This window comes from Octopus bimaculoides, chromosome 14 (assembly GCF_046866305.1).
Source record: "Octopus bimaculoides isolate indiv1 chromosome 14, ASM4686630v1, whole genome shotgun sequence".
Lineage (NCBI taxonomy): Eukaryota > Metazoa > Mollusca > Cephalopoda > Octopoda > Octopodidae > Octopus > Octopus bimaculoides.
Window position 1 is genome coordinate 1900309 of NC_142941.1, and position 26053 is coordinate 1926361.

General features: G+C 34.2%; 3 protein-coding genes across 3 annotated transcripts in view; all 3 read right to left on the reverse strand.

Moving 5' to 3' along the window:
- LOC149132558 (protocadherin gamma-C4-like) overlaps positions 1-8379 on the reverse strand; it is a 12187-nt gene extending 3808 nt beyond the window's left edge. The window contains exons 1-4 of the mRNA XM_089362141.1: positions 8298-8379; positions 6650-6779; positions 3174-5630; positions 348-2140 (exon numbers count right to left, since the gene is read on the reverse strand). Of these exons, the coding sequence (XP_089218267.1) occupies positions 2117-2140; positions 3174-5597 (2448 nt within the window). The 5' untranslated portion in view covers positions 5598-5630; positions 6650-6779; positions 8298-8379 and the 3' untranslated portion in view covers positions 348-2116. The remainder of the gene's footprint in view (positions 1-347; positions 2141-3173; positions 5631-6649; positions 6780-8297) is intronic.
- The window catches only part of LOC149132557 (protocadherin Fat 4-like), a 60120-nt gene that overhangs the window by 25730 nt on the left and 8337 nt on the right, over positions 1-26053 (reverse strand). The window contains exon 4 of the mRNA XM_089363288.1: positions 11928-14360. Within this exon, the coding sequence (XP_089219414.1) occupies positions 11928-14360 (2433 nt within the window). The remainder of the gene's footprint in view (positions 1-11927; positions 14361-26053) is intronic.
- On the reverse strand, positions 18763-25537 carry LOC149132559 (protocadherin beta-2-like). Its single transcript, XM_089362140.1, has 4 exons — positions 24962-25537; positions 23044-23212; positions 19561-22017; positions 18763-19002 (listed from the first exon to the last, which is right to left on the reverse strand). Exons 3-4 carry the CDS (start codon positions 21982-21984, stop codon positions 18979-18981), a joined length of 2448 nt encoding a protein of 815 aa, XP_089218266.1. The 5' UTR covers positions 21985-22017; positions 23044-23212; positions 24962-25537; the 3' UTR covers positions 18763-18978.

Consider the following 26053-nt stretch of genomic DNA (forward strand, 5'->3'; position numbering starts at 1 on the left):
CTGTGAGAAATGAGCTTTAGTGAGACAAACTTCACATATAATTTCAGCTAACCAAGAATATAGGAAACTAAAACAAGAACAATTATTATAAACTCTATCAATATAGAAGCAGAATATTTGTGAAATGACACTGGATTATTAAATAATCTAATAATAATAATAATAATAATAATAATTAGTATTTTGCCCAGTTAAGTTGTATGTTATGATTAAACCATTTGATGATATTTGTCAGTGATATAAGGGTGTTTTCTGAATGTCTCTTTGATTTTCTCTTGTCTCTTCTATATTTTCACATGATATTAAAGATGGAAGATGGGAATAAAACAAGATAGATGTAGACTTACCTCCATTGTCTCATCCATAATCAGGGTGGCAGTGTGTGAGGGAGTGTCTAGTAGTGTGTGACTGTGTGTGTGTGTGTGGTTGTGTGGTAGTGTTTGGTAGTGTGTGGTAGTAGAGATGTGGATCTCAGGCTGTAACTACTGCTGCTGTTGTTTCTGCTGCTGTAGTCTGCTGCACACACAAATACACACACACACACACACACACACACTGCTTCTACACATATGCTGCAGTGATGTGTGTGTCATAAGAGCTGTGTATAGACTGTGTGCTGTGTAAATATACACAGTTTGTAGTTTTATGGTTTATAGTATAACAATGGAGTGTTGTGTAATGCTGGTGCGTTCTAACAATGTGTGATGTGTAGTAACTCTGTTGGTTGTGTTGGGAAACGAGTCATCGTGTTGTGTATAGATATACGATATAGGATAAGTTTAAGGTGTGTAGTTGTATATACATAAGTATATATGTTTATATCTATTTATCTTTCTATGTGTGTGTGTGCACATGAATATATAAATATGAAAGGGAGAGAAAGAGAGAGAGTGAAATCGAGGGCAATTAGTGAGTGTGTATGTTTAAGTGTATCCAAGCAACATAAATGTACTCAATACATAAAGTAGAGTGTAATTAATTTAGTCACACTTGCAAATGTATGAGTGTTTCCTCTAAGTTTCTAAATTGTTTTAATTGTTTGAAGAGTCAGGAATATGGCAATGTGAGTTAAAATAAATGATACTTTAGCTTTATACATACATACATGCATACATACAAATATATATACATACATGCATGCATGTACTTATGTATATACACATAGATAGATATGTTTTTATCATCTTATTAACAGCTAATCAATTTGAAGATTAGCCAGTAATTAAATTGGGGATATGTGTAAATATCAGTTGACTATTAGAATTTAATATAACATCTGGTGGATTAAAGTGACTTGTTTAATACACATTATATCTGTATATATTACAATACATACAGATATGAAACTACACACGCACGCACAGAGACACACACATACAGATACACCAAACATACGGTAAACTATCCGATGTACATCTGTACCACTCCACATTGTTTCAATATTGATATAAAGGAACGTAATTCTATATAGAATTAGTGAAATACCATTATGGAATGGTTTAGCATTTCTCTCTCAATTTATTTCTATTTGATCCTCTCTGTGAATGTATATATGCACGTGTATATACACAAGTTTATGTATCTGTGCATCATCTTAAAAGGGAGTGTAAACAAATAATCAAACATTTGTATATATACATTCATATATATATATATTTATATATATATATATATATATATATATATATATATATATATATATATATATATATATATACATATACTTTAATTGTTTAGCAGTGAGGTGTTGAGCATTCATTCGCATTGTTTTATATTTACATATGTAAATATATATGTATTTGTGTGTGTTTGAGAGTGTGGGCCTCTGTGTGTGTGTGTATACCTGGTTTGTACTAAAATCTCAGTATGTGTTTTCATTGAATAATGTGTCTATTTAAGTTTGTATGTATTGATGTAAAATGTGTATATAACTCTGTGTCTACAGTGTATGTCAATGTATGAATATGTATGTTTGCATGAATACAGTGTGCGTGTGTTTGTGTGTGTATGTGTGTGTCTCATTCTGTCCATGAAATGTTCCAGAATGGTAAGATCCTGACAGAATATTCCAGAGCCTGTCTATGTTACGTTACATTTTTGTGGCAGAGACGTGCATTTATTTTTTAATTCTTGTTGGTAACTGGAAAGGAAGAAAAAACAGAAACAATTCAAAAGAACATTGAATAAAACATGTTTGATCAAATGTATGACACTATTGTCTGACAAACTTCATGAAACATTTTGTCAGACAATGTATAATGTAAATTATTTCTGACCAAATGTATGACCGGTATAATGACTGAGTATTGTATGACAGACATTATAACTGACCAAGACCAAATGTATGAGAGTTATTATGTCTAACCAAATGAATGACATCATTACTTCTGACAAATATGACAGCTATTAAGTTTGGTCAATGCATGAAATTAAGCCTGAACAGCGTATGAATGGTATGATGCTTGACCGGTTGTATGATGGACAATTTTCCTGACCAATACAAGTACATTCTCAATCTCATTGATCCTCTAACACAGCCACTAACAACAGCACCGCTGCCATCATCATCATCACCATGATTGTCATCATCATACTCCTCCTTCTCATCATCATCATCATAACCATCATCTTCACATGACTGCTTTCCATCTTGTCAGGCGGTTGAACAGGTCAACAAACACCAAAACAGTTATTTTTAAGAGATTCTTCTTGTGTCAGTCAGGTCAAAAGACCATATCTCACAGAGAATTCTCAGTTTTTGTAAAGTCTGTATGGTTGGATACACTTTATAACAGCAACCACTTTGCAGGGTATATTGGGGGTGTTTCCATCAGAGACCAACATTACAAAGATTCTTTTGATGCTGACTGAAAGGAAGAATTCTCTACACACCAAGTCTCTACTTATTTGTCCTGGCACCAACAGGAGTGGTGTTGCCAGAAGCTTTAAACGTTGGAATGTCACCCTTCTTGTATACCCTAATTGGTTATTCACAGCTATGAAAAAGTCGATGGCAGTAGATGGAACAGAGATGATAGGAGAACAAAGGAGGTTCAAACATGTTAATTACATACATTCATTAAAATATAAGACATATATTAATTACAAAAGATATCTGGAGACTGATTAGTCTGCGAGAGAATTAAGGAAGAATTTCATAAGCTCATACTTACCAATATTGTATTGGGTGGACTCTTCTCCAGGGTTCCCGTGTTTGACCAATCAATCTGAGACTCATACTGCGGGTAAAAATCTTCCTTACATTCCACAAATGGCATGTTTCTATTATTCATCTCAGAAGAGTACCTCACTGGGGTACCAGGAATACTGCTGCTCTGACACGGTAACGGTTGATCAATTCTGTTACATATAGCTGACCGATTAACACCTTTCCTAGTGCTCTTGGCCGAGCGAGACTGACCGCTGCTACATTTCACAATACACAGTGTGATCGACACTACAATCACCACAGATACTATTACAGCTGCTACTACAAGGATAATTAATAACGGTACGTCCAGTGTTCTGTTCTTCTCTAAGTGGACAGCCGGCATCTGTGCTGATGTCTTGTTAGTGACCCTTAACGACAAAGACACAGTAGTTGTGGCTGACAACACTGGGCTACCAGAATCCTTCACCACAAGCACCAGTTCGTATGAGCCAGCATCATTGAGATGAGGTGCACGCGAGAAAGACATTTGACCAGTTAAAGAGTTCAGTGTAAACAAGCGTTTATTGTTACCTTCAAGTATTCCATATTTGAGGAACGCATTCAAATGACTGTCTCTATCAGACGCTCTAATCACAGTGATGGCGTTGGTACTTTGCGGATGGTAGTGGACATTGATATGGAAAGGGTCAGTTGTAGGGTAGATGAAATACGGATCATTGTCGTTTCTGTCTAAAACCTCAACAACAACATTCGCTGTGTTATTCAACGACGGTTTACCATTGTCTTTGACAAAAACCTCAAACTTATACATGTCTTCTTCTTCTCTGTCCAATGGTATGTTGCTGGTAATAAAACCATAATCGCTCACCTGGAACGGTATGTTATTTCTGTCTTTGCTCAACAGTGAGAACGTCAGTTGACCAGCACTTCCCAGGTCTGGGTCAGTGGCATTGATAAAACCTATAGGAAAGTTTGCTTTACCATTCTCGTAGGTGAGGAAGTGGAATGTATCTTTGGTAAATTGTGGTTGCACATCATTCACGTCCATTACTTGGATTGAAATCTTTCTCTCTGTCTTCAAAGCAGGGCTTCCATTGTCTTCACACACAATTCTCATGTTAAAATGGTCTAATGTTTCTCTGTCAAGTGATTTCTTCAGAGTAATCTTGTATTCTTTTGATCCTAAATGTGAGAGGACAACTTTATCATGTTCTAATTTACAACTCACTTCTCCATTTGCACCAACATCATTGTCCACCACATTCACATAAGCTAGATAACTGCCCACTTTTGTCCCTTCATAAATAGCTGCAGTGTCCTTCTTCAATTCAGACACAAAATTTATATCAATTTCAGGAGCATGGTTCTTTTCATTGAGAATATTCACCCGTACAATGGCAAAGGAATTTAAGGATGGATTCCCTCCATCTTTCACCTCCACATACATTTTGAGAATATTCTTTGTTTGTGATGTTAATGGTTTTTCTACAAATAATTCTCCAGTTTTTTGGTTCAGTCTGAAATGGCGTCTTGTGCGTTCTGGTGTTTTTGAACTCAAAAAATAAGACACTTTACCATTATTGCCAGAATCTGGGTCTTTTGCAGACAATGTCAAAATAGGGTTGTTGTTAGGATGTGTATTTTTGATGGAAATATTGTAAATATGTTGTGAAAAAACTGGTGAGTTATCATTCACATCAATTATTTTAATATGAACATGTAAAATTCCTTCTTTTGAAGGTTGTCCTCCATCATTAGCTATCACTTCTAGATTGTAACTATCTTGTATTTCTCTGTCTAGTTTGTCTCCAAGAATAATTCCTATCTTTGCCCCTCCAGTGATAGTTTTCCTCACAGACAATATAAATGGATCACTAAATTGTTTCTTCAATTTATATGTAACTTCTGAGTTTTCCATTCCAACATCTTTGTCAAAGGCATCTGGAATTAATCTTTCTGCTCCCTCTCCATCATCTTCATCATATGTTATATTCAATTGTGTCTGAGGAAACTCAGGGCTGTGATCATTAATGTCTTCTATAATTACTTTAATTTTAATAATTTTCAAAAATGTCTTCCTTCTATGTACAGCAACTTTGATGTATCTAACACACTCTGATTCATATGTACACAGTTTCTCAGCATCCAGTATTTGAGCCGTGTACAATTTACCATCCTGTGTGACATTAAACAAATGTGAATTGCCTGTTCTTTGTCTCTGTATTTGGTTGTATGTAATGAAGTTATTTTCTACAAGAGAGTCCGTTTCTTCCATTTGTGTGTCAGCAGCAATATCCCCAACAAAAGTAAAGGGATTGCTTTCTTCTTCTACATGATAGCTCAGATCTACACAGACACAACTGTGTAGTAATAGATTGAGGACATTTGCAAGTAAGTATGTATTCCACACACAGTCTACTTCCATCACAGAATGTTAAATCATATCTCGTGGTTTTATCTGAAATTACAGAAGAAAATAGAATATTTTCATTGAAATATTTCACTGAAAGTTGGAGGTTTTAGAAAGAATCTTTTGTTGAAATTGTTTACAATTTTAAAATAATTATGGTCTGCATAAAAAAAGGAGGTAACTTATATGGTATCTTTCAGTGTAGTTTAGATAATTTCATTATTCTGTTCACTAAATACTCTTCTCTCAGGGGAACAACTTAGTTAATTTTACTGAGAACAAATCAAATGTTACACACTTGTGAAGATTGATATAAGCCCAAAGAGTTATATCCATCAAGAAAATGGAAAGAGAGTATTTGATGAGAATTTATAACATTTTCGAAGTAGCCTTGAATATTTCTTTAAACGTGAAGCTACATAAAATTTGTACGGGAGGTAACTGCATTTATGGCGCCTACATTGTTCAATTGTCTCCCTTACGTTAAGCATGCCATGGAGCGACTATGTGAGGGTATTTTATAGCTATAGTTTATGGAATGGTCTGAAATTTCTTGACACAGTTGCATATTTTCTTAAAAATAGAGATATCTTCATCTCTTTGTTACTAAGTAGTCATTCCATGAATTGACGAAACTATTATTCTTTTCCTCTTGATGCATTACTGCCTATTATTTCACCTTTCATTCAACATCAACATTCTGTGAAGATAGTGATGATATCTATCCGTCTGTCTCTGTCCCTTTGTAATGGTTCTCATATATAATGGCAAGTTAACCCTTAAAGAGGCCCCTTTTACTCTCTTACAGATGAGAAAATATCATAAATTATTGCTAACAGAGACCCAGAGAGAAAGTTGATGTCTACATTACATACAATAATGTGAGATAGCATAATATTATGTGAGGTAAGTAGAATATATCAAATATGTGATAATATATTAACAACAGTTTAAAATAATTAATCTAGACTTCAAAGGAAAATGAAGGTTTCATTTCAGAAAATAAATCCATTTAAAACAATAATGTTCTGGATAATAAATCTTTTACAAAGATCAGAAAACCTTACCAAAAGTAAGAATGCTTCAACATCCAAATTAAAAGACAGGATTTCTTCAAGTTAATAACTTAAAGTCATCCCATTTTGGTGAGAACAGAGTTGGGCTTCAGTGTTTTGGTCCCTTCCATTGGAAATGAGCCTAAAATATATTGAAATACAACAATACTGTATTCTATGTTATATAAATAAGAATGTGTGTGCATGTTAGAAAGAGAGAGAGAAGGGAGGAAGAGAGAGAGAGAGAAGTGAGGGAGAGAGACAGACAGACAGACAGAGACAAATAGACAAACAGACAAGTCTAGTTTTGGCAGATAGATTTATAACAATTCTTATTCACCATTATACTTATATGAGAGATGAATCAGATTCATTGAGAATGTTCTCTGTGTGTGTGTATATATATGTGTGTGTGTGTGTGTTTATATAGTTAGTAGTCTCACAGATATAGTTATGGAGAATTAATGTATACACTCACTGCTAAACACTATACACAGTAAATGTACTGCAGACTTTTCAACAAATTTACACACTTCCGGAGAGAATAACTCCAAACATACACTTTGTGATTCACAAAAGAATATATAATTAGTGAAAGATAATGACGAGTGTATATCAGAGACTTGATAACTGAAGGACAACAGAAAACAAGATTTCTTATCATTAAATAGCCAAGTTTAAAGATATATACACTAGTGATTATACACTAAATTAACAATATACAATGTATAGCTCATACTGAAATGTTAATATATACACTGTACAATATCTTAAACAATAAATACAGACAGAACCAAACCCAGATATATAGATATATGTGAGAGAATTTTAATCACCAAATGACTCTATATCACAGCAAAAGGTCTGCTGCTATTCACAATATACAACAATGTGTCTAACGAATGGCTATCATTATTAATATTATTATTATTTTCAACATCACTAATCCACACACGCCACAGAAAAAAGATCCACTTATATTTCTATATTGTTGTCTGCACTTAGACACTAAAATATATTTCACACAGTGAATTGCTTACACAATCTCTCAAAAAACCATGTCTGACATCAGAACGATATCTGCTACTCTGTGATTATAGATTCATTATGAAGACTTCATTCATTAAATTATTTCTATAAATGCTTTTAAAACATCATTTATACATTGTGATATGATAAAATGAATAGAGAAATATTAAATTAGAAATATTTCTGGGAATATAATAATATAGTGTTAGAGAGTCTGCAGGAAATCTACAAATGAAATAATCTAGCTAAATGGAAGAGACGGAATGTTGTGAAGACAAAATGGAGATTTCCTGTGAGAAATGAGCTTTAGTGAAACAAACTTCACATATAATTTCACCTAACCAAGAATATAGGAAACTAAAACAAGAACAATTATTATAAACTCTATCAATATAGAAGCAGAATATTTGTGAAATGACACTGGATTATTAAATAATCTAATAATAATAATAATAATAATTAGTATCTTGCCCAGTTAAGTTGTATGTTATGAGTAAACGATTTGATGATATTTGTCAGTGATATAAGGGTGTTTTCTGAATGTCTCTTTGATTTTCTCTTGTCTCTTCTATATTTTCACATGATATTAAAGATGGAAGATGGGAATAAAACAAGATAGATGTAGACTTACCTCCATTGTCTCATCCATAATCAGTGTGGCAGTGTGTGAGGGAGTGTCTAGTAGTGTGTGACTGTGTGTGTGTGGTTGTGTGGTAGTGTTTGGTAGCGTGTGGTAGTAGAGATGTGGATCTCAGGCTGTAACTACTGCTGCTGTTGTTTCTGCTGCTGTAGTCTGCTGCACACACAAATACACACACACACACACACACTGCTTCTACACATATATTGCAGTGATGTGTGTGTCATAAGAGCTGTGTATAGACTGTGTGCTGTGTAAATATACACAGTTTGTAGTTTTATGGTCTTTAGTATAACAACGGTGTATTGTGTAATGCTGGTGTGTTGTAACAATGTGTGATGTGTAGTAACTCTGTTGGTTGTGTTGGGAAACGAGTCATCGTGTTGTGTATAGATATACGATATAGGATAAGTTTAAGGTGTGTAGTTGTATATATGATATATATGATTGTATGTAAATATTTGTATATGTATATTTATGGAATGTCTGCATGTATCTAGTGTTTAGTTGCCTACCTCCTGGTTTGTCACTCTCCTTACCTCTTGGCTGCCCTCTAACACATTATACTTTATACACACACGCAGGTATATATATATATATATATATATATATATATATATATTATATCTGTATACATATATATATATATATATATATAAATATATATTATCACATCTCTGTATATATGTGTGTGTGTGTATATATATATGTATATATATATATATATATAGTTATTAATATTTCTAAGTTTCTCTAAAGGAGACTACGGCAGCGGTACTGGAAATTAATAGTTATAGCCAAGCCAACATGGCAGTCCCAAAATTAGGACGAAAGCTGCCATGAATTAGCTCCAAGAAGCCATCGCCTCTAGCTAGCTATGTGACACACGAAACCTGTGTCCTTTATAACCTTCGAACAGGGGAGGTCAGCAGTTTCCCCTTGCTGGTTTGGCATCTGCAGACTAGTTTCAACACTAGTTTCAACACTAGTTTCAACACCCTGAAACTAGTCTGCAGATGCCAAACCAGCAAGGGGAAACTGCTGACCTCCCCTGTTCGTAGGTTATAAAGGACACAGGTTTCGTGTGTCACATAGCTAGCTAGAGGCGATGGCTTCTTGGAGCTAATTCACGGCAGCTTTCGTCCTAATTTTGGGACTGCCATGTTGGCTTGGCGATAACTATTATATATATATATATATATATATGTCATCATCATCAGCTAACAGCCATGTATTAACCATTTCATATGCTGTGATGAATCATTAGACTATCAGAATATTTATCAGCACATTTAAGTAGGTGATATTGTCGGAGACTGATTTGGTGGGATAGCTGGGCATTGGTTTTTGTATATCAACACCCACCAATTGACTGGAGCACAATCAATAGTAGATGAGTGTGTCCTGAGTGCATTGTAGCCAGAATAAAAGCAGAGTGGAAGAAGGTCAGGGTTCTTTTATCCCTGCTGGCAACAAAAGTAATCTCACTGCAAGTGATGTGTAAATTGCGTATTTGTCATATATTACAAAAAAAAACAAAATAAAACCACTGCATAGTAATAAGACAAAAGGTATTGAATGTTAAACATTCAGATGTAGAAGTTGGTAAGAAAGGAAGCAAGTAATCCTCATTGTCTTGTGTAATTTTGGTGAGTATTGAAGAAGAGAGAAATTAGATGAAAGGAAACCTGGTTACAGGAATATCAAATGTAGTATAGAAATGAGAGATTAGGGGTTGGATGTTGAGTAGAAATGACATGGGTGTGTTTGTGTAGATCTGAGATGTAAATGGATGGTTCCAGCTGAGTAAGGATGTAGCTGGAGGAACTGGAAGGAATCTGTGGGAGAGGAAATCCAAGAGAAACAGAGGGAGATGTGAAGCTGAGAAAGAAGACAGCAAAGGAATGCAACAAATTGTGTGACATAAGAGTTAAATGGGTTCAAGCCTGGCTAGGAATGTATAGGAAAAAATGGATATTAACACGAGGATAAAGAGAGTGTGTGTGTGTATATCTATATATAGTTGTGTGTGTATACACATTGAAAATTTGTATGAATGTGTTAATGTGTCTTTCTGTGTGTGTATTGATGTAATGTGTGTAGGTGTGTGTGTACTACTACAGTCTTATGTGTGTCTGTCTTTGTAATTCGAGTGTGTGTGTGTGTTGTTAAGAATGTGTCCATCAAATGTTCCACAATGGTAAGATCGTCACAGAATATTCCAGAGTCTGTCTATGTAACAATATCTTTTTCGTTGGCAGAAATTTGGTTTTATTTTTTAATTCTTGTTGGTAACTGGAATGGAGAAAGAAAAACAGAAAGAGTATAACAGGAACATTGAATAAAGTATGTCACATCAGATGTGTGCCAGACAATATATCTGACAGCTATTATGGCAACCCAGTGTATTGCAGGCCTTTGACTTGTCTTTAAAGTGCATTGGTTACACGGGAACCTTCTTCAGAAGTTCTAATTTTGAGAAGTGTGGGACTATTTCTTAGCCTCTATGGTTACCAGATCTACTCTGACCCCAGGTAGTAGCCCTCACGACAATTCTCGTCAAACAACAAGGGAGCAGGCAGAGAAAATGGAATGCTCCCACACTTCCTTAGAGAAGCATCTTCACTCAATGGGAAAGGTTCAGAAGTATGGAGCATGGGTTCTGCATGCTTTAAGTGACAACAACACAAATCAATGAGCCACAATCTCTGCTGGGTTGTTTGCTCGTCACCGCTCAACTCATGGACACAAGCAACGATTTCTTTACCAAATCGTTACTGGCAATGAAAAATGGTGCCTGTACATGAATATGAAGCAGAGTAAGGAATGGCTTAGACCCTGTAAACAAGCGACACCGGGCATGAAACAAGATCTTCCTCTGCGTAAAATGATGTTGTGCGTATGGTGGGACTGGGAAGGGATTATCCATTATGAATTGCTTGAATGGAACTAAACTGTCTACATGGAACTCTATGTTCAACAGATGGAAAACCCGGCTATTCAAGAGAAAAGACCTAATCGTCAGCATGGAGTACTTCTGCTGCACGACAACGCCTGCCCTCATATCACCAACATGACCAAGGAAGCCATTCAAATGCATGTCTGGGAAGTGTTGCCACACTCGCCATACTCTCCTGATTTGGCACCAATGGATTTCTACCTTTTCCGATCTCTTTCAAATGCTATGCTTGGAGTTCCATTCAATACTGATGCAGAATTGAGAGCTTGGTTGGATCAATATTTCGAGTCGAAATCGGGTAATTTCTACAAAACGAGGTATTGAAAATCTTGTTGGACGTTGGGAAGAAGTTATAAACAACTAGGCTGAATACACTATTGACTAATTAGTTGTTAATTTTTATTAAACCTTTTGAAAAATTTAAATTTTAAAAATCGGCAGGAACTTAGCTGCCAACCTAATATATATATATATATATATATATATATATATATATATATATATATATATATATATATATAAATATATATAAAAGGGGCTTCTTTCAATTTTTATTCACTAAATCTACTCACAAGGCTTTGATCAACTCAAGTCTATAGGAGAAGATACTTCCCCAAGGTGACATGCAGTGGAGGAGGTGTTCTTTGTACACTTATACTTACCAATATTGTATTGGGTGGACTCTTCTCCAGGGTACCCGTGTTTGACCAATCAATCTGAGACTCATACTGCGGGTAAAAATCTTCCTTACATTCCACAAATGGCATGTTTCTATTATTCATCTCAGAAGAGTACCTCACTGGGGTACCAGGAATACTGCTGCTCTGACACGGTAACGGTTGATCAATTCTGTTACATATAGCTGACCGATTAACACCTTTCCTAGTGCTCTTGGCCGAGCGAGACTGACCACTGCTACATTTCACAATACACAGTGTGATCGACACTACAATCACCACAGATACTATTACAGCTGCTACTACAAGGATAATTAATAACGGTACGTCCAGTGTTCTGTTCTTCTCTAAGTGGACAGCCGGCATCTGTGCTGATGTCTTGTTAGTGACCCTTAACGACAAAGACACAGTAGTTGTGGCTGACAACACTGGGCTACCAGAATCCTTTACCACAAGCACCAGTTCGTATGAGCCAGCATCATTGAGATGAGGTGCACGCGAGAAAGACATTTGACCAGTTAAAGAGTTCAGTGTAAACAAGCGTTTATTGTTACCGTCAAGTATTCCATATTTGAGGAACGCATTCAAATGACTGTCTCTATCAGACGCTCTAATCACAGTGATGGCGTTGGTACTTTGCGGATGGTAGTGGACATTGATATGGAAAGGGTCAGTTGTAGGGTAGATGAAATACGGATCATTGTCGTTTCTGTCTAAAACCTCAACAACAACATTCGCTGTGTTATTCAACGATGGTTTACCATTGTCTTTGACAAAAACCTCAAACTTATACATGTCTTCTTCTTCTCTGTCCAATGGTATGTTGCTGGTAATAAAGCCATAATCGCTCACCTGGAACGGTATGTTATTTCTGTCTTTGCTCAACAGTGAGAACGTCAGTTGACCAGCACTTCCCAGGTCTGGGTCAGTGGCATTGATAAAACCTATAGGAAAGTTTGCTTTACCATTCTCGTAGGTGAGGAAGTGGAATGTATCTTTGGTAAATTGTGGTTGCACATCATTCACGTCCATTACTTGGATTGAAATCTTTCTCTCCGTCTTCAAAGCAGGGCTTCCATTGTCTTCACACACAATCCTCATGTTAAAATGGTCTAATGTTTCTCTGTCAAGTGATTTCTTCAGAGTAATCTTGTATTCCTTTGATCCTAAATGTGAGAGGACAACTTTATCATGTTCTAATTTACAACTCACTTCTCCATTTGCACCAACATCATTGTCCACCACATTCACATAAGCTAGATAACTGCCCACTTTTGTTCCTTCGTAAATAGCTGCAGTGTCCTTCTTCAATTCAGACACAAAATTGATCCCTATTTTGGGAGGATGGTTCTTTTCATTGAGAATATTCACCCGTACAATGGCAAAGGAATTTAAGGATGGACTCCCTCCATCTTTTGCCTCCACATACATCTTGAGAATATTCTTTGTTTGTGATGTTAATGGTTTTTCTACAAATAATTCTCCAGTTTGTTGGTTCAGTCTGAAATGGCGTCTTGTGCGTTCTGGTGTTTTTGAACTCAAAAAATAAGACACTTTACCATTATTGCCAGAATCTGGGTCTTTTGCAGACAATGTCAAAATAGGGTTGTTGTTAGGATGTGTATTTTTGATGGAAATATTGTAAATATGTTGTGAAAAAACTGGTGAGTTATCATTCACATCAATTATTTTAATATGAACATGTAAAATTCCTTCTTTTGAAGGTTGTCCTCCATCATTAGCTATCACTTCTAGATTGTAACTATCTTGTATTTCTCTGTCTAGTTTGTCTCCAAGAATAATTCCTATCTTTGCACCTCCAGTGATAGTTTTCCTCACAGACAATATAAATGGATCACTAAATTGTTTCTTCAATTTATATGTTATTTCTGAGTTTTCCATTCCAATATCTTTGTCAAAGGCATCTGGAATTAATTCTTCAGCACCTTCTCCATCACGCTCATCAAAGGTCATATTTATTTCTTTTTGAGGAAACTCAGGGCTGTGGTCATTAATGTCTTCTATAATTACTTTAATTTTAATAATTTTCAAAAATGTCTTCCTTCTATGTACAGCAACTTTGATGTATCTAACACACTCTGATTCGTGTGTACACAGTTTCTCAGCATCCAGTGTTTGAGCCGTGTATAATTTACCATCTTGTGTGACATTGAATAAATGTGAATTCTCTGTCCATTGTTGTTGCATTTGGTTGTATGTGATGAAGTTATTTTCTACAAGAGGGTTCGTTTCTTCCATCTGTGTGTCAGCAGCAATATCCCCAACAAAAGTAAAGGGATTGCTTTCTTCTTCTACATGATAGCTCAGATCTACACAGACACAACTGTGTAGTAATAGATTGAGGACATTTGCAAGTAAGTATGTATTCCACACACAGTCTACTTCCATCACAGAATGTTAAATGAAATCTCGTGGTTTTATCTGAAAGTAAAGAAAAAAATAGAATATTTTCATTGAAATATTTCACTGAAAGTTGGAGGTTTTAGAAAGAATCTTTTGTTGAAATTGTTTAAAATTTCAAAATAATTATGGTAAACATGAAAGAAAGTTATTTATGTTTATGGGACATTTTAGTTTCGTTCAGAGTTTCCTTAATTTAAGTCTTTTCTACCCTAAATTCTCTTCTATGACGAGAAGGGATATAAATTCTTGGTTTGCTAAAAGAAAGTTGAAATAGGGTATTTGACAAGAATTTCTGACTTTTTCGAAGTAGTCTTGAATATCTCCTTAAAGTGAAGTTACACAAAATAGATACGGGAGGTAACTGCATTTATGGTGCTTACAATGTTTTATTATCTCCCTTATTTTAGCTTGCGATTTGGTCAGAAATTTCTTGTTACCATTTGATATTTTCTTAAAAAATTTGGTATCGTCATCTTTTTCTATTCACTAGCTTTTCCATGAAGTAACAAAACTGAGGATATTTAACTGTAGGAACATTACAGGCTATCCTTTCACTTTTCATTCAACATCAAAATTCGGTGATGATACCTCTCACTCTCTCTCTCTCTCTCTCTCTCTCTCTCTCTCTCTCTCTCTCTCTCTCTCTCTCTCTCTATCTATCTATCTATCTATTTCATTCTTAATTACTCACTCAAATCTCAGATAATTTTGTTGGGGATATTGCTGCTGACACACAAATGGAAGAAAATGATACTCTTGTAGAAAATAACTTCATCACATACAACAAAAATTATTGGATCTTAATCATTGACATCTTCAACTTAACATCAACCACTGTTTTTTAATAAAGAAAATCTTCATTCCAAAATGATTCTAGCAAGAGGCTTCTTCTTCTCTCTCTCTCTCTCTCTCTTTCTCTCTATCTCTCTGTTATTCCGAGCGTCTATCTTTTCATTTATGTGTCCCTTTGTAATGGTTCTCACATATGATTGCAAGTTAACCCTTAAAGAGGCCCCTTTTACTCTCTTACAGATGAAAAAATGTCATAAATTATTTCTAACAGAGACCCAGAGGGAAAGTTGATGTCTACATTACATACAATAATGTGAGATAGCATAATATAATGAAATTTATATTGAAATATAACAACAATACTGTATTCTATGTTATATAAATAAGAATGTGTGTGTGTGTGTGTGTTAGAAAGAGAGAGAGAGAAGGGAGGGAGAGAGAGAGAGAAGAGAGGGAGAGAGAGAGAGAGAAAGACAGACAGACAGATAGACAAACAGACAAGTCTAATTTTGGCAGATAGATTTATAACAATTCTTATTCACCATTATACTTATATGAGAGATGAATCAGATTCATTGAGAATGTTCTCTCTGTGTGTGTGTATATATATATATATATATATATATATATATATATATATATATATATATATATATATATATGTATGTATGTATGTATATATCTATATGTATGTGTGTGTGTGTATTTATATAGTTAGTAGTCTCACAGATATAGTTATGGAGAATTAATGTATACACTCACTGCTAAACACTATACACAGTAAATGTACTGCAGACTATTCAACAAATTTACACAATTCAATAGAGAATAGCTCCGAACTTACACTTTGTGATTCACAAAAGAATATATAATTAGTGAAAGATAATGACGAGTGTATATCAGAGACTTGATAATTGAAGAACAACAGAAAGAAAAGGCTTTACCAAACAAGATTTCTTATCATTATATAGCCATGTTTAAAGATATATACACTAGTGATTATACACTAAATTAACAATATACAACGTATAGCTCATGCTGAAATGTTAATATATACACTGTACAACATCCTAAACTATAAAAACAGACAGAACCAAACTCAGATATATATATATTAATGTCAGAAATTTAATCACCAAATAACACTGTATCACAGCAAAATGTCTGCTGCTATTCACAATATACAACAATGTGTCTAACGAATAGCTATCATTATTAATATTATTATTCTTTTCAACATAACTAATCCACACATGCCACAGAAAAAAGATCCACTTATATTTCTATATGCTGTTGTCTTCACTTAGACTCTAAAATATATTTCACACAGTGAATTGCTTACACAATCTCTCAAACAACCATGTCTGACATCAGAACGATATCTGCTACTCTGTGATTATAGATTCATTATGAAGACTTCATTCATTAAATTATTTCTATAAATGCTTTGAAAACATCATTTATACATTGTGATATGATAAAATGAATAGAGAAATATTAAATTAGAAATATTTCTGGGAATATAATAATATATTGTTAGAGAGTCTGCAGGAAATCTACAAATGAAATAATCTAGCTAAATGGAAGAGACGGATTGTTGTGAAGACAAAATGGAGATTTGCTGTGAGAAATGAGCTTTAGTGAGACAAACTTCACATATAATTTCAGCTAACCAAGAATATAGGAAACTAAAACAAGAACAATTATTATAAACTCTATCAATATAGAAGCAGAATATTTGTGAAATGACACTGGATTATTAAATAATCTAATAATAATAATAATAATAATAATAGTTAGTATTTTGCCCAGTTAAGTTGTATGTTATGAGTAAACGATTTGATGATATTTGTCAGTGATATAAGGGTGTTTTCTGAATGTCTCTTTGATTTTCTTTTGTCTCTTCTATATTTTCACATGATATTAAAGATGGAAGATGGGAATAAAACAAGATAGATGTAGACTTACCTCCATTGTCTCATCCATAATTAGTGTGGCAGTGTGTGAGGGATTGTCTAGTAGTGTGTGACTGTGTGTGTGTGTGGTTGTGTGGTAGTGTTTGGTAGCGTGTGGTAGTAGAGATGTGGATCTCAGGCTGTAACTACTGCTGCTGTTGTTTCTGCTGCTGTAGTCTGCTGCACACACAAATACACACACACACACACACACACACACACACACACACACACACACACACACACACACACACACACTGCTTCTACACATATATTGCTGCAATGATGTGTGTGCCTTAAGAGCTGTGTATAGACTGTGTGCTGTGTAAATATACACAGTTTGTAGTTCTATGGTCTTTTGTATAACAATGGAGTGTTGTGTAACGTTGGTGTGTTGTAACGATGTGTGATGTGTAGTAACTCTAATGGTTGTGTTGGAAAACGAGTTAGTGTGTTGTGTATACATGGTGTCCACAAAGTCTGGGTACATGAGAATTAACACTATAAACAATTATTTCTTATATTTAATTGTTTATTTTTTGATTTTATTTATTCCATGTACCCAGACTTTGTGGCCACCCTGTAGATATACAATATAGGATACGTTTATGGTGTGTAGTTGAATATACATACACATAAGTATAAATGTTTGTATTTATTTATCTTTCTACTCGTATATGTGTGTGTGTGTGCGCATGCATATATAAATATATAAGGGAGAGAAGGAGAGAGAGAGAAATCGAGGGCAGTTAGTGAGTGTGTCTGTTTAAGTGTATCCAAGCAGCATAAATGTACTCAATACATAAAGTAGAGTGTAATTAATTTAGTCACACGTGCAAATGTATGAGTGTTTCCTCTAAGTTTCTAAATTGTTTTAATTGTTTGAAGAGTCAGGAATATGGCAATGTGAGTTAAAATAAATGATACTTTAGCTTTATACATATATACATACAAACATATGTGCATACATGCATGTACTTATGTATATACACATAGATAGATATGCATATGTCTGTGTATATATAAATGCAGTGTTTTTATCATCTTATTAACAGCTAATCAATTTGAAGATTAGCCAGTAATTAAATTGGGGATATACGTAAATTTCAGTTGATGATTAGAAATTAATATAACATCTGGTGGATTAAAGTGACTTCTTTAATACATATTGTATCTGTATATATTACAATACATACAGATATGAAACTACACACGCACGCACAGAGACACACACATACAGATACACCAAACATACGGTAAACTATCCGATGTACATCTGTACCACTCCACATTGTTTCAATATTGATATAAAGGAACGTAATTCTATATAGAATTGGTGAAATACCATTATGGAATGGTTTAGCATTTCTCTCTCAATTTATTTCTATTTGATCCTCTCTGTGAATGTATATATGCACGTGTATGTACACAAGTTTATGTATATGTGCATCATCTCAAAAGGGAGTGTAAACAAATAATCAAACATTTGTATATATACATTCATATATATATATATATATATATATATATATATATATATATATATATATATAATTTATTTGTTTAGCTCTCATTTACATTGGTCGATATTTACATATGTAGATATATTTGTGTTTGTTTGTGTATGTGTGCGTGTGTTTGAGAGTGTGGGCATGTGTGGGTGTATATGTGTATGTAACTGTGTCTACAGTGTATGTCAATGTATGAATATGTATGTTTGCATGTATACAGTGTGTACGTGTTTGTGTGTGTATGTATGTGAGTGTCTCTTTCTGTCCATGAAATGTTCCAGAATGGTAAGATCCTGACAGAATATTCCAGAGCCTGTCTATGTTATGTTACATTTTTGTGGCAGAGACGTGCATTTATTTTTTAATTCTTGTTGGTAACTGGAAAGGAAGAAGAAACAGAAACAAATCAAAAGAACATTGAATAAAACATGTTTGATCAAATGTATGACACTATTGTCTGACAAACTTCATGAAACATTTTGTCAGATCAATGTATAATGTAAATTATTTCTGACCGAATGAATGACCGATATAATGACTGAGTAATGTATGACAGACATTATATCCTTATAGGGTATATTGGGGGTGTTTCCGTCAGAGACCAACATTACAAAGATTCCTATGACTCTGACTCAAAGGAAGAATTCTCTACACACCAAGTCTCTACTTATTTGTCCTGGCACCAACAGGAATGGTGTTGCCAGAACCCTAAACGTTGGAATGTCCCCCTTGTTGTATACCCTATTTGGTTATTCACAGCTATGAAAAAGTCGATGGCAGTAGATGGAACAGAGATGATAGGAGAACAAAGCGGGTTCAGACATGTTAATTACATACATTCATTAAAATATAAGATATATATTAATTACAAAAGATATCTAAAGACTGATAAGTCTGCGAGAGAATTAAGGAAGAATTTCATAAGCTCATACTTACCAATATTGTATTGGGTGGACTCTTCTCCAGGGTTCCCGTGTTTGACCAATCAATCTGAGACTCATACTGCGGGTAAAAATCTTCCTTACATTCCACAAATGGCATGTTTCTATTATTCATCTCAGAAGAGTACCTCACTGGGGTACCAGGAATACTGCTGCTCTGACATGGTAAAGGTTGATCAATTCTGTTACATATAGCTGACCGATTAACACCTTTCCTAGTGCTCTTGGCCGAGCGAGACTGACCACTGCTACATTTCACAATACACAGTGTGATCGACACTACAATCACCACAGATACTATTACAGCTGCTACTACAAGGATAATTAATAACGGTACGTCCAGTGTTCTGTTCTTCTCTAAGGGGGCAGCCGGCATCTGTGCTGATGTCTTGTTAGTGACCCTTAACGACAAAGACACAGTAGTTGTGGCTGACAACACTGGGCTACCAGAATCCTTCACCACAAGCACCAGTTCGTATGAGCCAGCATCATTGAGATGAGGTGCACGCGAGAAAGACATTTGACCAGTTAAAGAGTTCAGTGTAAACAAGCGTTTATTGTTACCGTCAAGTATTCCATATTTGAGAAACGCATTCAAATGACTGTCTCTATCAGACGCTCTAATCACAGTGATGGCATTGGTACTTTGCGGATGGTAGTGGACATTGATATGGAAAGGGTCAGTTGTAGGGTAGATGAAATACGGATCATTGTCGTTTCTGTCTAAAACCTCAACAACAACATTCGCTGTGTTATTCAACGATGGTCTACCATTGTCTTTGACAAAAACCTCAAACTTATACATGTCTTCTTCTTCTCTGTCCAATGGTATGTTGCTGGTAATAAAACCATAATCGCTCACCTGGAACGGTATGTTATTTCTGTCTTTGCTCAACAGTGAGAACGTCAGTTGACCAGCACTTCCCAGGTCTGGGTCAGTGGCATTGATAAAACCTATAGGAAAGTTTGCTTTACCATTCTCATAGGTGAGGAAGTGGAATGTATCTTTGGTAAATTGTGGTTGCACATCATTCACGTCCATTACTTGGATTGAAATCTTTCTCTCTGTCTTCAAAGCAGGGCTTCCATTGTCTTCACACACAATCCTCATGTTAAAATGGTCTAATGTTTCTCTGTCAAGTGATTTCTTCAGAATAATCTTGTATTCCTTTGATCCTAAATGTGAGAGGACAACTTTATCATGTTCTAATTTACAACTCACTTCTCCATTTGCACCAACATCATTGTCCACCACATTCACATAAGCTAGATAACTGCCCACTTTTGTTCCTTCATAAATAGCTGCAGTGTCCTTCTTCAATTCAGACACAAAATTGATCCCTATTTTGGGAGGATGGTTCTTTTCATTGAGAATATTCACTCGTACAATGGCAAAGGAATTTAAGGATGGACTCCCTCCATCTTTTGCCTCCACATACATCTTGAGAATATTTTTTGTTTGTGATGTTAATGGTTTTTCTACAAATAATTCCCCAGTTTGTTGGTTCAGTCTGAAATGGCTTCTTGTACGTTCTGATGTTTCCGGACTAAAAAAATAAGACACTTTACCATTATTGCCAGAATCTGGGTCTTTTGCAGACAATATCAAAATAGGGTTGTTGTTAGGATGTGTATTTTTGATGGAAATATTGTAAATATGTTGTGAAAAAACTGGTGAGTTATCGTTAACATCAATTATTTTTATATGAACATGTAAAATTCCTTCTTTTGAAGGTTGTCCTCCATCATTAGCTATCACTTCTAGATTGTAACTATCTTGTATTTCTCTGTCTAGTTTATCTCCAAGAACAATTCCTATCTTTGCTCTTCCTGTAATGGTTTTCTTCACAGATAATATAAATGGATCACTAAATTGTTTCTTCAATTTGTATGTAACTTCTGAGTTTTCCATTCCAACATCTTTGTCAAAGGCATCTGGAATTAATCTTTCTGCTCCTTCTCCATCACGTTCATCAAATGTTATATTCAGTTGTGTCTGAGGAAACTCAGGGCTGTGATCATTAATGTCTTCTATAATAACCTGAACTTTAATAATTTTCAAAAATGTCTTCCTTCTATGTACAGCAACTTTGATGTATCTAACACACTCTGATTCATATGTACACAGTTTCTCTGCATCCAGTGTTTGAGCCGTGTATAATTTACCATCTTGTGTGACATTGAATAAATGTGAATTCTCTGTCCATTGTTGTTGCATTTGGTTGTATGTAATGAAGTTATTTTCTACAAGAGAGTCTGTTTCTTCCATTTGTGTGTCAGCAGCAATATCCCCAACAAAAGTAAAGGGATTGCTTTCTTCTTCTACATGATAGCTCAGATCTACACAGACACAACTGTGTAGTAATAGATTGAGGACATTTGCAAGTAAGAATGTATTCCACACACAGTCTACTTCCATCACAGAATGTTAAATCATATCTCGTGGTTTTATCTGAAAGTAAAGAAGAAAATGGAATGTTTTTATTGAAACATTTCACTGAAAGTTGGAGGTTTTAGAAAGAATCTTTTGTTGAAATTGTTTACAATTTTAAAATAATTATGGTCTGCATAAAAAAAGAAGGTAACTTATATGGTATCTTTCAGTGTAGTTTAGATAATTTCATTGTTCTGTTCACTAAATACTCTTCTCTCAGGGGAACAACTTAGTTTATTTTACTGAGAACAAATCAAATGTTACACACTTGTGAAGACTGATATAAGCCCAAAGAGTTATATCCATCAAGAAAATGGAAAGAGAGTATTTGATGAGAATTTATAACATTTTCGAAGTAGTCTTGAATATTTCTTTAAACGTGAAGCTACATAAAATTTGTACGGGAGGTAACTGCATTTATGGAGCCTACATTGTTCAATTGTCTCCCTTACGTTAAGAATGCCATGGAGCGACTATGTGAGGGTATTTTATAGCTATAGTTAATGGAATGGTCTGAAATTTCTTGACACAGTTGCATATTTTCTTAAAAATAGAGATATCTTCATCTCTTTGTTACTAAGTAGTCATTCCATGAATTGACAAAACTATTATTCTTTTCCTCTTGAGGCATTACTGCCTATTATTTCACCTTTCGTTCAACATAGTGATGATATCTATCCGTCTGTCTCTGTCCCTTTGTAATGGTTCTCATATATAATGGCAAGTTAACCCTTAAAGAGGCCCCTTTTACTCTCTTACAGATGAAAAAATGTCATAAATTATTGCTAACAGAGACCCAGAGAGAAAGTTGATGTCTACATTACATACAATAATGTGAGATAACATAATATTATGTGAGATATGTCTGAATATCATCTTGCATATAAGTAGAATATATCAAATATGTGATAATATATTAACAACAGTTTAAAATAATTAATCTAGACTGCAAAGGAAAATGAAGATTTCATTTCAGAAAATAAATCCATTTAAAACAATAATGTTCTGGATAATAAATCTTTTACAAAGATCAGAAAACCTTACCAAAATTAGGAATGCTTCAACATCCAAATTAAAAGACAGGATTTCTTCAAGTTAATAACTTAAAGTCATCCCATTTTGGTGAGAAGAGAAGAATCTGTCAGTTGTCCCCTGTATCCATTAGCAACAGAGCTGGGCTTCAGTGTTTTAGTCCCTTCCATTGAAAATGACCCTGAAATATATTGAAATATAACAACAATACTGTATTCTATGCTATGTAAAGAAGAGAGAGAGAGAGAGAGAGAGAGAGAGAAAGAGAGGGGTGGGGAAGTGGAAGACAGACAAACATATTGACTGGCAGATGGACAAACAGAGACAGACTGGTGGATAGATGCACAGGCAGACAGATAGATATTCAAACTGACGAACTGACAGATTTAGTTTTATAATAATTTTTATGTACCATGATGTTTATATGAGTGATGGATGACATTCATGGAGAACGGTCTATACACACACGCACACATATATATATATAAAGATATATATATATATATATATATATATATATATATATATATATATATATATATTACTAGAGGTCTCATTTATATAGTTATGAGGGTTTAGCATATATTTTCACTGCTAAAAACTATATACAGTAAATATACATTCTGTAGTACACACAAAACTGCAATTATAGACAATTTTGAATAATGTCATATAGACTGCAGGAAATACATACAAGTCTCACTGATATAAACATTTAAAAAATATAAACACTTTTATTCTACATTAAATTGTAAATATTCTTTGAAATCTACAGAATAGTTTACATCTTTACTCTGTTCAATACACAATAAACTCTAAATACACAATTTGTATTATTAAAATCTATAATTAGTGAAAGATGATGACAAGTATATATACGAAATTTGATCATCGAAGATAAACGGAAAGAAAAGGCTTCAATAAACAAGATTTCTCATCATTATATAGTCATGTTTAAAGATATATACACTAGTGATTATACACAAAAGTAACAATATATGTATGCTGAAATGTTAATATATACACTGTACAATATCTTAAACAATAAATACAGACAGAACCAAACCCAGATATATAGATATATGTGAGAGAATTTTAATCACCAAATGACTCTATATCACAGCAAAAGGTCTGCTGCTATTCACAATATACAACAATGTGTCTAACGAATGGCTATCATTATTAATATTATTATTCTTTTCAACATCACTAATCCACACACGCCACAGAAAAAAGATCCACTTATATTTCTATATTGTTGTCTGCACTTAGACACTAAAATATATTTCACACAGTGAATTGCTTACACAATCTCTCAAACAACCATGTCTGACATCAGAACGATATCTGCTACTCTGTGATTATAGATTCATTATGAAGACTTCATTCATTAAATTATTTCTATAAATGCTTTTAAAACATCATTTATACATTGTGATATGATAAAATGAATAGAGAAATATTAAATTAGAAATATTTCTGGGAATATAATAATATATTGTTAGAGAGTCTGCAGGAAATCTACAAATGAAATAATCTAGCTAAATGGAAGAGACGGAATGTTGTGAAGACAAAATGGAGATTTCCTGTGAGAAATGAGCTTTAGTGAGACAAACTTCACATATAATTTCACCTAACCAAGAATATAGGAAACTAAAACAAGAACAATTATTATAAACTCTATCAATATAGAAGCAGAATATTTGTGAAATGACACTGGATTATTAAATAATCTAATAATAATAATAATAATAATAGTTAGTATTTTGCCCAGTTAAGTTGTATGTTATGAGTAAACCATTTGATGATATTTGTCAGTGATATAAGGGTGTTTTCTGAATGTCTCTTTGATTTTCTCTTGTCTCTTCTATATTTTCACATGATATTAAAGATGGAAGATGGGAATAAAACAAGATAGATGTAGACTTACCTCCATTGTCTCATCCATAATCAGTGTGGCAGTGTGTGAGGGAGTGTCTAGTAGTGTGTGACTGTGTGTGTGTGTGTGGTTGTGTGGTAGTGTTTGGTAGCGTGTGGTAGTAGAGATGTGGATCTCAGGCTGTAACTACTGCTGCTGTTGTTTCTGCTGCTGTAGTCTGCTGCACACACAAATACACACACACACACACACTCTGCTTCTACACATATGCTGCAGTGATGTGTGTGTCATAAGAGCTGTGTATAGACTGTGTTCTGTGTAAATATACACAGTTTGTAGTTTTATGGTCTTTAGTATAACAATGGAGTGTTGTGTAATGCTGGTGCGTTCTAACAATGTGTGATGTGTAGTAACTCTGTTGGTTGTGTTGGGAAACGAGTCATCGTGTTGTGTATAGATATACGATATAGGATAAGTTTAAGGTGTGTAGTTGTATATACATAAGTATATATGTTTATATCTATTTATCTTTCTATGTGTGTGTGCACATGCATATATAAATATGAAAGGGAGAGAAAGAGAGAGAGTGAAATCGAGGGCAATTAGTGAGTGTGTATGTTTAAGTGTATCCAAGCAACATAAATGTACTCAATACATAAAGTAGAGTGTAATTAATTTAGTCACACTTGCAAATGTATGAGTGTTTCCTCTAAGTTTCTAAATTGTTTTAATTGTTTGAAGAGTCAGGAATATGGCAATGTGAGTTAAAATAAATGATACCTTAGTTTTATACATACATACATGCATACATACAAATATACATACATACATGCATGCATGTACTTATGTATATACACATAGATAGATATGTTTTTATCATCTTATTAACAGCTAATCAATTTGAAGATTAGCCAGTAATTAAATTGGGGATATGTGTAAATATCAGTTGACTATTAGAATTTAATATAACATCTGGTGGATTAAAGTGACTTGTTTAATACACATTATATCTGTATATATTACAATACATACAGATATGAAACTACACATGCACGCACAGAGACACACACATGCAGATACACCAAACATACGGTAAACTATCCGATGTACATCTGTACCACTCCACATTGTTTCAATATTGAT

Coding starts and splice junctions, on each gene's coding strand:
- LOC149132559 (XM_089362140.1), bottom strand. CDS start 21,984: ATGGAAGTAGACTGTGTGTGGAATACATTCTTACTTGCAAATGTCCTC. Junction 19,003..19,560: donor GTCCACCCAATACAATATTG/GTAAGTATGAGC, acceptor CTTCCTTTCCAG/TTACCAACAAGAATTAAAAA.